This window comes from Balaenoptera borealis (genome assembly GCF_965194805.1).
Source record: "Balaenoptera borealis genome assembly, chromosome: 4".
In the NCBI taxonomy this organism is placed as follows: Eukaryota; Metazoa; Chordata; class Mammalia; order Artiodactyla; family Balaenopteridae; genus Balaenoptera; species Balaenoptera borealis.
In genome coordinates this window covers 46,781,633-46,793,719 of record NC_138861.1, presented here as the reverse complement: position 1 = coordinate 46,793,719, position 12,087 = coordinate 46,781,633, and the positions used below count along the sequence as shown (strand labels likewise).

General features: G+C 33.6%; 1 protein-coding gene across 1 annotated transcript in view; it reads left to right on the top strand.

The window, feature by feature from the left end:
- The window catches only part of TLL1 (tolloid like 1), a 257,300-nt gene that overhangs the window by 190,803 nt on the left and 54,410 nt on the right, over window positions 1–12,087 (top strand). The window contains exons 11-12 of the mRNA XM_082391226.1: window positions 1,442–1,558; window positions 2,767–2,912. Of these exons, the coding sequence (XP_082247352.1) occupies window positions 1,442–1,558; window positions 2,767–2,912 (263 nt within the window). The remainder of the gene's footprint in view (window positions 1–1,441; window positions 1,559–2,766; window positions 2,913–12,087) is intronic.

Here is a 12,087-nt window from a genome sequence, read left to right as displayed (position 1 = left end):
TATTTCCTCTGAGACCTTGTTCCTCAGAGTGCAGCTGTCACACTGGAAGCATCAGAATCACTTAGAAGGTTAGAAGTATGGAAATGCAGGTCCCACTCCATACCTTCTGAACCAGAGACTGCATTTTGACAGACTCCCTGGCAATTCATATGCACATTACAGCTTTTTCTCTTTTAGTCAGGTTACTTTCTTCCAGTTTCCTTTTTTAAAGAATTGAAGTATAGTTGATTTACAGTGTTGTGTTAGTTTCAGGTGTACAGCAAAGTGGTTCAGATATAGATATAGATATAGGTATAGATATATAGATATAGATTCTTTTTTCAGATTATATTCCATTACAGGTTATTACAAGGTTTTGAATATGGTTTCCTGTGCTTTACAGTAAATCCTTTTTGTTTATCTATTTTATACATAGTAGTTTGTATCTGTTAATCTCATACTCCTAATTATCCCTCTCCCCCTCTCTTTCCCACACATTACAGTTTAAGAGACATTGCTCTCTTTTACATGCCCCTAATTTACTTTGCCATTTAGGGAGACATTTTTTCACCTGCTATCTGTTAGTATGAATTTGTTTTAAGTTGACTGACATTTTTCATATACGAAAACTCTGTATGACATTATTACCAAGGGCACACAAAAATGGATGACAATATATTATTCTTTGTGGAATTATTTCATGTGCATTGTCATATTTAACTTTCTGTCATCATATAAAATCTTAGAGCACAGTAGCAGATATACAGTAAGCAACGAATATTTGTGGAAGGTTGAAGGAAGGAAGAAGGAATGACAGGCAATAATGTATTTGCTCAGTATTATACTTGCCTGTGGATAAACAATCAGAAAAAAATTAGAACTCATTATCAAGTCTTCTGATACTGTTTGCCATTCTGCCTACTACACTACATACTACAGCTTTATAGATGAGATGATGGAATGTATGTAGTAACATAAGATCCTTGGGCAGCCTGTGGGTTTCCCTGACAAGTCGCCATTGAACATGGCTAAACAAAGAACTATACTTTGAGCTGTCACTTCCCTACTAATGACCAAACTGAAATTTTGAAGCAGTTTTTCAGCATCACCTGTACTTTTATCTGTTTTCCATAGAATAATATTCCCCACCTTGATATATCATGTGTCATTTTACAAATAGGACATGTTTTGAGCTAGCTGTTTCTTAATTCTATAGATAATGATACTGACATCAGTCATTTAATCTGAGAGTGATATGTTCCAATATTCTATAAATAAATATGAAGGGATTTATTTATCCACCTTTATTAAGTAAATATTAAGGAATAGTTATGGCTCTAGTTCCTAGGGGTAGATATAGGAACCAAATCAGGTTTTATGCATGCAATTTGTAGCTAGTATGAAAAGCAAGTAGAATATAAAGTCATATTTAGGAGTCTCTTTATTCTTTTATTTCTTTTAGGTAGATTCTGTGGGGACAAATTGCCTGAAGTTCTTACCTCTACAGACAGCAGAATGTGGATTGAGTTTCGTAGCAGCAGTAATTGGGTGGGAAAGGGCTTTGCAGCCATCTATGAAGGCAAGTCACACTGAGTTTAGAGATGGCTTCCTCTTAGACCTCTAAGCAGAAATATCCTTTCTCTCAATTTCATTAGAATGATATTGTAACTGTATTTTAATTACAAAATTTTCTAAACCTGTATTATAATGTTCATTATGATGATTTTAATAAAAATACTCGGTAAATTTGAACTGCAAAAACAACCTGCTTTCTGGTACCAGTAACGTGGTAACATGTAAATGTACTCATCTGGGATGTGTGGGGGGAAAAAAACCTCATTAGAGATGTGTGGAAAACAACAGCAACAACAAACGGCAAAAGAGTTCTTAAACTTCGGTTTAAGAAAAACTTTTGTTTTTTCATGACAACATTAAAATGTTGTGAAGAAATTACCACTTCTCTTTGTGCTGAGTTTGTGTGTATTTGATACCTGTACTGCGGAAATGCCTTGATAAAGTAAACTGCACAGAAAGTAATTGCGCACAGTTCTGGAGCTTGCTTTGTCTAAATGAGAGAGTCAGCATTCAAGAAGAATTTACTAGAGGCTTTGTTCTATATGTATCTAAAACAGTAAACTGGCATTGTGCTTCCTGGCTTTAAAAACCTTCTTGCCAGATCATGGGTAGAGAAGACCCTTCTTGCTCCTGCCTCTGCCAGCGCAGAAGTTTAGGCTATTTAGAAGACAGAAGATTTCTGCTTCTCTTAGACTTTTAAGAGAATGGAAGCATTTGTTTTAGAGATTAACTGTGTGGTTGTGAAGAGTATGATTTGGATGGAGCCACAGATGTTGAGCACGAGGGCCGCTCACAGCCAGAGGCCCAGGGAGTTTTGTGGAGCTTCTCTCCTGATCAGCTCTTCCACTGAGGTAAAAGACCTAAAGAAGCAGTTCAGAGAATCAAAGAGGAAACTCACATAGAATAAATTACAAAATCTCAAAAGGTTTTTAAAGTTTTTTTTTTAAATGCTTGTTTTTGGTAAAAATGTGAATTAACAGTGATAAAAAAATCATATATTCCTCTGCTGACTGTTATCTAATATTTATAGTTAAGTGACTAGATTCTTATTTTTTAACCAACTAAGTATTTACAACCAGCCAACCTTGATTTTTATAACCTGGTTTTTATATACTCAGCTCAAGGCACCAAACTAAAATGTTATCTTAGAAGAAAACGAAAATGAAATAGCATGTCTAGGTTTATTTATTTGTTTATTTTTGCTTTCCTCAGCTATCTGTGGAGGTGAGATACGTAAAAATGAAGGACAGATTCAGTCTCCTAATTATCCCGATGACTACAGGCCGATGAAAGAATGTGTATGGAAAATAGCAGTGTCAGAAGACTGCTATGTCGGGCTGACCTTTCAGGCCTTTGAGGTAAAGTCCTTCAGGCAGCCTTTGTGGGGCACATCCTCCATAAATGACAGTGCATTTAATGGGATCCTCATTAAAAAAGCAAAGAACTAGAGAATCAGCTTTTTCATCAACAAAGAAGCAAAGGATTGCCTATAAAATGCAACATCAAGAGCGAAAGAGGTTTTTTTTTTTCCTTCTTTCCTCTTACTGCAGACATTTTCAAGAAGATTAAAGTGAGTTTACATTATCTGTGCTTTTTGAATTAGAATGTTTGAAGTACTGTCAATAGTTTCTTTTGACAAATGCCCAGGCTTGTTTCACAAGAATGCTTGAAGAGTCCATTAAATAAAAAACTTGTCTTTCTCTTCTAAACTAAGAGGTTAAAGGTAGATCATCTTTTTTGTTGTTGTTACAGTGTAAATCCATTTTTCACCTTTTTATCATTGTGCCAAAAATTATTTATATCAAAAAACAGGGATTTAAATATTCTTAGGAGCTTTTGACTTCATCAAAAATATTTATTGGGGAAGAGATCAGCACCGACACTGCATTAGATGAGGGCAGAATAAACCAAAGGCCAGACAGAATCCTGCAGCAAAGTCTACATCTAAAACTACTGCACTAGCTAATGAGTCATTTTTGTGTAGTGGGGAGAACTGAGTGAGGGATTAGAAGCTAAGGGATATGGGAATTTGTCAAGAACTCCTGAGCATGTTTAAATTACAGAATCAGGCTAGAAATTGAGAGCCCAAGGTGGAGTAGGAAGGAATGATGAGGTGCTGGCAGTAGGTCCAGGAAAGAGTTAGAGATCCAGATGCCATTCCTGGAGATTATTTCTTTACTGAAATTAGAAGGCCTACTTACTGTCCAAGTGATCAGAAGGCCAGGGTAGAGAACCCCATTCATTGCCAGGATGTACTTGCCACTGAGTGTGGTGACTGTGTAGTGTCCCAGTCCCCATAGCAGGAGCTCCAGGGGAATCCAGGTGTTACTCAAAAGCCCAGAGAAACTCATACCCCCACCTGTAAACTGTGTAACATATTTTTTGGTATTGTCTCTACCCCTTTGCTTGTACCTTTTAATTTTCAAGACATATTTCTTTTTAATCATGAAAAAACTCTCTTTTATGCTGTGATCATGATGTTTATGCCCCTGACCCCTTTGCATTCTTGGAAACCTTGGTTCTGAGATTATCTGATTCACATTTATTTTTAAATTTTATTGGATTGCAAACATTATTCAAATAGAACACTTTATTGTAAAGAGTAAACTAAAATTGGGTAGGATTCACTTTTTAGACCAAAACAACTGGTTCACTGAAAAATTATCTAATGGCCACATTACATGTGTTAATAGTTTGTACTATTGCAAAAATTAAGAGATGAACTGCCTTTCAATATATAATTCAATGTTTTATAGAATTCTATTATAGTAGTGATGTCAGCAAATACATTCATTCCATGCATCTAAAAACAGAGATGCAGAAATTGCTGGCTTAGCTGGTTTGCAGTTTTTTTTTGGTTTTCTACGTTTTTTTCATTCGTTTGTTTGTTTTGATATATCAATATAGTAAGAGTGATATTCTTCAAAAATAGAATAATGTAAGGACAAATAAGAAAGATTTACACCTCAGGCACTTAAAACCATGCCTGACACAGAGTAGTCATTTAATAAATACTTGTTGATTAAGTGAAGGAATAAGTTATTGCTAAGCTTTGGAAATGAGGTAAAATCATGTCACAGTTTGGCTGATAGTACATTTTATTTATTATCTCTAGTTTCCTGTCCTTTCTTCATTTTGCTTTATTTCCTTATGTTTTTCCTCCTTTATTTATATGCTGGACATATTTGAATGTCTAGTAGGCCTCTCATCTTTAACTGACTAACATCAAGCCTTTGATTGTCTTGTTTTACTCACACTAACCTTCAGTCTTCCCTATTTCAGTATTTAGTGTTTCAGTATGTCACTATTTACTCAAAGAATATCCCTAATTCCACGTTTTGTCTTAAACCCCAAGGCCAATTAATCAGCATATTCCATTTGTTTTGTCTTTAAAATATACCACATACATGACCACTTTATACCTACTTTCTGGCCACCACTGTTCTAATCACTGCCTCTTGCTTTGGAACTTTGGTGAGCTCTTCACATCTCTACACTTGCCCTACATATCCTGATATCCACACAACAGCTGGGATGATACTTTCACAGTGTAAGTTATATCAAACACTCCTCTGCTTAAAGTTTTATCAAACACTACTCCCCATGTGCCTCATGGGGAAAATCTTTGTGTTAGACTTTCAGGCGTGCGTTATAATACTGTTGGCCATGAGTTCACTGTTAATGAATTGGAATATCTGTGAAGGTACCTTTAAACAGAAACACACATAAAGCAAGGTTAAGTATTGATATGATGACAGAAATTTTGTGACCAGAAGCTCTCAGGAACCTAACCCTGTATTTCTCCAGGAGTCATGTATCAGTATTCACTAACTCAGTGTTTTCAGTGACTTTGTTGAACTCAACTACTGCTAATACTAGAATCAACTGTATATATTTTTAATTTGGTCTAGTGGTCATTAGGTGGTTTGTTTCAGTTACTCAGTTATCTGTTTATATCGATTTGTTTTTGTTTACATAACATATTTTCAATATACAGCTTATGCATTTTATATTTAAAATGTATAATTTTAAAAAGGTCTTCACTATTTCTCAGTGTTTTGTGTCTTTCTCTGACAAAACTGTTTTTATTCACTGATATCAATCTTTGACTTTTTCAAACACTTTCTATTTTTGTAACTCTTTTATTCCCTATGTTACTCTCTCCCTTTTTCAGATAAAAGGGCCCTTAAGATAAGCTAGTTCTGTTGAAATCTACTATAAAGAACTTACTGGCTGTTCATTATTTATGCCTTTCTGTGAATTTATGTCATGAATATTCACCTCTCCTAATGCTACTTAGATTTTAATGTAAGTACAGAAAGAAATCTGAACAAGTGCTTTTGTTAATGAGGGTAATAGAGTCCTAATACTTCTGTAATCATCACCTTTGGGAAGATTTTTCTTCTCTAGTAGTTACTGGTATGTTGACTCTTAAGACCAATACTGAAGTGAGTTTGTACATGAATGTAGATAATGTCTAAAATCATTTTGAAGGACCGTCTTCTCTTCAGCAGTGGTGTTATTTGTAAAAAAGCCTCTATACTACTATTTCACTTGAGAACTTTCAGTGTGCAGAAATACATAAGAGAAAAAGTTGGGGAGACTTTATAGTACAACTTCAAAGAAATGTCAATAAAGCAGGAAATAAGTGAAATAAACCCAGAGCTTAGTTATGTTTAATTAAAATCCCTACATACATTTATTTAAGTGGGATTACATTTGAGGTACTTATCAATATTTCTACACACTGTGATTTGGTTATATGTTCCTTTTGAAAACCATAGTATATTATAGTCTTTCCTGTCATTACTAGCAACATTCTAAACTACATACGAAAATTTTTTATCTTGGTACAGTTGACCCTTGAACAACACAGGTTTGAACTGCAGGGGTCCACTTATATGTAGACTTTTTAAAATAAACATAGTACCTGTTATTTTCATTTTACAGATCTTTAAGTGTGGGGGAAAGTTTGTGTTTGATTAGAGATCACAATATATGGAATCAGAAGAATTAGGGTTTAAGTGGTGAACCTCTCCAAACTATTTCAGCCTCCTTCCCTTGGGTGAGTCATTTATCAGTTCCTTTGTTTTTGAGGCAGAGATAGCAGTTGGCGGTTTTTCCAACTGTGCTGGGTTGGCACCCCTAACCCCTACGTTGTTCAAGGGTCAACTGTACTTTGTGAATTACCTAATTAAGAGTAATACTTTAATTCCTTTAAATATTTTATATTAGTTTAAGTTAAGTAGACTAGTCTTTGTGAATGAACTAGGAAGCCAAGACAAGATCTTAATTAGTTAACATTTTAATGCTTGCCCTGCACTATCTTTGGATATTTGGCTAAGAATGTATATTGGTTAATGACTATATAAGAGAAGTAAGTAGCTCTTCAGAATTATAGTTTAGGCTATCATTCTGCTCTGAAAGATTAGATTAAATAAACTTTCCCAAGGTCACACCGTTCTTAATTGGTAGACTGTGAGTGATACCAGTTCCATGGCCTGGCACTCTTACACCCAGGTCTTGGTAGCAAAATGAGGCATCTAATTCTCTCATGGCAATAAATTCTTTCCCATCATAACTACTGTCATTTGTACATTTGAGTTGTTTAATCAATAAATGCCTGTCAGTCAGGGACATGTCTGTTTATTCATCACTGTTTATATACTGTCAAGTATATATTTATTATCTGGTCATTATAGGTTTTCAGTAAATATTTATTAAATTTATAAGTGAGTAAAAAATAATTGTGTCATGAAGGAAAAAAAAAATCAAATGGCAGCATTGAGAAACCTGAATCATATAAAAATAGACCTAACCCAGCCTTATGGTTTTGATTTTCACATGGTTGAGCATTTTGTTTTTTCTCCTCCATTTTTGAGCTCTAATTGTATACGTATCAATATTCATTAAGTATTAAATAGTAATAATAAAACTAATACTAATTAATAAAATATTAAATATGACAGTGGTACATTTTAAAATAATCATCTATTAAACGTTTTTCCTTTTTATTTAAAATTCCTTTTGTCATAGCATTTATTACTTAAACTTACTGTATTTTTCTCATTATTAAAATTAATTTATTTTTAATAATAAATGCTAATCTTGATTGTTTTTGTTAGTCATACTTTTCTTTAACATTTTACCTCAAAGCAAAAAATAATGACTTAGCATTGTTCTAAATGTATAGAATTTTAAGTTATATTATCTATAAAAGTTAAATCATTTATGGAGTTGATAGTATGAATTATATTTTGAAATTACATTCTAACACTCACAGAAGACTTTTTTTATTATGTTAAAAGAGACATAACATAAAATTTACCATCTTAACTATTTTTTAAGTGTATAACACAGTAGTGTTAAGTACATTCACATTGTTGTGTAATCAACCTGCAGAACACTTTTCATCCTGCAAAACTGAAACTCTTTACCCAGTAAGCAACAACTTCCCATTTCCCCCTCCCCCCAGCCCCTGGCAATCACTCTTCTGCTTTATGTCTTTTTGAATTTGACTATTCTAGGTACCTCGTGTAAGTGAAATCATAGAATATTTGACTTTTTGTGTGACTTTTTAAATTTCACTTAGTGTAATATCCTCAAGGTTCATCCATGTTATAGCACTTGAAAGGATTTCCTTCCTTTTTATGGCTAATATCCCATTTTATGTATAGACCACATTTTGCTTATCCATTCATCCACTGATGGACATTTGGATTGCTTCCACCCCTTGGCTATTATGGATAATGCTGATATGAACATGGATGTACAAGTATCTCTCCAAGACCCTGCTTTCAATTTTCCAAATATAAAACCCGGAAGTGGAATTGCTGAATCATATGGTAATTTTATTTTCAATTTTTCAGGGAGTACGGGAGAGCTTTTACTGAAACTATTACCTAGAAACTTTGGAGTTTTCAGAGGTTTTTACAAATAAGTAGGTATTGCAGTAGATGTTTTTGCAATGTTATATTTATTTGGAAATTTGATTGTAAAATGAAAGCAAAGTGTGTGAATGGCCCCTGAGCCTGGGTATGGTATCTCACTCCAGGGCTGGCATTCCTTCAGTCTTAGAGCTCCCCCACATGCACTGACCACAAAGCTCTGCACTGGTTGGCAGTGTTAGAATGAGAGGCTGACTACTTTAGGTTACTTTTAATTGATTTTAGTTCTTGCTAAATAAAATAACTCAGTTTTTTGATGCTTCCTCTCTAACCTGCCAGTAAAGACATGGACCCCCCCACTTAGTAATGAAATGTAATATTAATCCCTTCTGGCTAAGGTTTGTACTTATTCTTCCTTCTCTGTGTATTTGGATTTACTTCCAATATCATTTATATATCAGTTTTCTAAAAAAATCTTCAGAACTTAATGTCACTTTCACTGTTTTCTCTATATACATATTAGGTCTGTTTACGTTATGATAAACTTGCCACATTCCTATATGGTTTGTGTTCTGATTACCTTAAAGTCTGTAATGAATCAGCATCATCATTACCAAACATTTATTACATGTCCATGCTTTAAATCAAGAAGAGACTGTTTTTCTTTTTCTTTTTTTTATGAATTACTGACTTTGGTGTTCTTTTTCTCATGGTACCTAAGGTTACTGGCATAACATCAATGAACTTATCCACTTTTTAGCTTCAACCATATTTATTTCTTCAACTATATTTACACTAATTTATAAAGTAATCAATACTGCTGGAGAAAACGTTACACAAATAACATAAATAAAATAAATCAAACTCCTATTTGTGCTCACCATCATTACTGTTATGTGGATGTAGTTGAAGAGGTATAATTATAATTAACACCAATAGAGCAGATTTATTGTGCTGGTATTGCAATTAGGATTAATATAATTAAACTGGAAAAACATGTAAACAAAGATCATGGAGGTCATTGATATGATATCTAGGTCAACAACCATGGCATTTACTGTGTGAGACTACAGTGTATATTTCTATTGTTTTACCCCTAATACCAGGTGCATAATACTTAATATATAAGTAAGATGTAATTCATAAATAGGTACTGGTGGAATCAATCTTAAAATTGGTTATTTTTATTCATTTTACCCATGAGATATTTACACTTTGTGTATCATATAAAATATTTAAAGCTCTAATTTTTACTAAGTAACCAGTGAATACACTATAAATTAAAATGTAAAGAGATCTATTGTTTAACTATTAAAGGAACAGGGTGAGTTTTATATACAGGGAAATACCCATTATCCTATATCCTTTTAATCACTGATCATATGTAATTTTTTTTCAACAGTGTCTCTCTTGTTTTCTTCATACTGTAATTTTCAAAAGCAGTAATTTCTTCAAAATAGTAATTAAAAACCCATTTTAATTAACCTTCTTATTTTTTACTCTGGTATGGCTTCTGATATGAAGCAACGTGATTTTTTTTTTCTATTAATTAACTTTCTATGGCAAGCAGCTACTTTCTTCATTGTGTGTTCTCACTCCCTTTCCTCTTCTAATTAACTTTTTCCCCCCTTCCAATATAATTCATGAGTTGCAAGCATTTCATTCTGTGCTGCTCAAGCAGGTGAAGATAGATAGGTTGACTTGCTGAGACCTTTGGTTATTTTTCCTACAGTTTTGTTGTTTGTTCAGTTTTGCTTACCCTTTTATCGAGTTGTACACCTTGAGAGTTTTAGATATTATTTTATATGTCCCCTTAACCAATGAATAGACATTGGCCATCTGGAAATGTTCTCATATTTATGGAGAACTCTGATTTTGAAGGGACTGTATTAAAGACTGAGAGAAGAAGGTATGTTATAGCTGGTCAGATTGGCCTTGTCACCCCAGTGACTAATTGTTTTCCTAGTGAGACTGCTAGCTCTCCCTCACCTCTCTATTTAACAGCTACTGTCTCAAAAGTATGCTTTAAATAATGAGATATTTTTAATGTTAAATATTTTCCAATTCTTTCCCATAATTCCACACATGAAGAGAATACATTTTTAGGGAAAAATCTGGATTTATGAGTCACAGTGAGCTCCTACTGATAGTAGGAGCAATTTAAAATTGCAACCTTCACGCCCGCCACCCCCACTGCTCATACTTCCTATCTTGTTTCACTTTGTATTTTTCCATAGAATGTATTACTTTCTAATATTTTATGATTATTATTTACCTTGTTTATTGTTCCTTTGCTGTCTACCCACCAGTATAAGCTCCAGCAGGGCAAGGCTCTGTTATTTTGATGAATGATGCATACTAAGCAGTGAGAAGAGTGCACAGCACAGAACCGGCACTGAATATTTATTGAAGAAATGAATGAATTCTGATTTGTGATTGGGAAAAGGGCAGCAGCAAGTGCAATACTTAGTTCTAACCAAACCTGCTTCAAAATCTATTTTTTTCTGTTTGTCCTTATGCTGCCTAATTTGAAGACTATCATTGTTAATGTATTGACAAATCAGGAAATGACTTCTTCAACCAACTATACCAGCAGTTTCATGCATACAGGTTGTAGTTCATAGAATGAATGTGTTCCCTGACATTCGTTCTGTAATAGGAGAATTCCATAAATTAGTGAATTGTATGTTGAATGATGGTTGACAACATGTGATACTTTTCATGGTTTATAATTATAGATGTCAGTGCTTTCCAGCTTCAAATACCTAATAAGTAGTTGACTCTATTAAGACTTCAGAGTTAGGGCCCATTTTCTATGAAAATAAAAAAGCAAGAATTTATTTAGAAATTGTCTTATAATTTATAAAAAATTTGTAAATTTTGTTTTGTTGTTTGTAGAAGTTTAGGGCTAAAACAAAGGTCTACAAACATTCACTTCTTCATAAATCCAATAGTCTGAGCTAATATTTGCATTTAGTTGTTTAGGAAAGAGATTGAATACATCCAGGGTGTATGGGTCGAGAATAATATGTTAAGGTAAAAGGCTCATCTAAACATGCCTGTTACCCTGAGAGGGGCGGCCAGTGCTAGTTCTACAATGGAGTAGTCTTCCCACACAAAGCTATTCTAACTATGGATAAAGGATTTCATAGACTAGGAAGAAATGTAATCCCATGTTATCAGATTTTGCTTCAAAAAGATATGTATAACCTAAAATAGTGCAACATTTGTCAATAATATGAATTCAGCAGCTCTATTGATAAAATAATGATTTTTTTGATCAACTATGAGCAATTTTTATAACTATGTTTCAGAACAAATTATGCACTGCTTATAGCATATCTAGCCCAGATTTCTAATGATAAGTCTGGATTCTCTTAAATTCTATTTTCCAAAGAATTACTACTTGTATTTTTATTTTATTTTAAAAGGCAGTTAACTTCTATTGATCGTAGTGCATGTGGAAGCACTTTTTCATAGATTTTTTCCTCTGTCTCTCTACCAGATTAATAATCCTTTATTCATGGACAGTGTAGATATTACCATACACACTCAACAGAAATGCTCTCTTTTGGTATAAGTAATATGGCCATGTTAGTACTATGGCACTGAGAATACATGATACTTTTTATAGAAATAGCTTTGT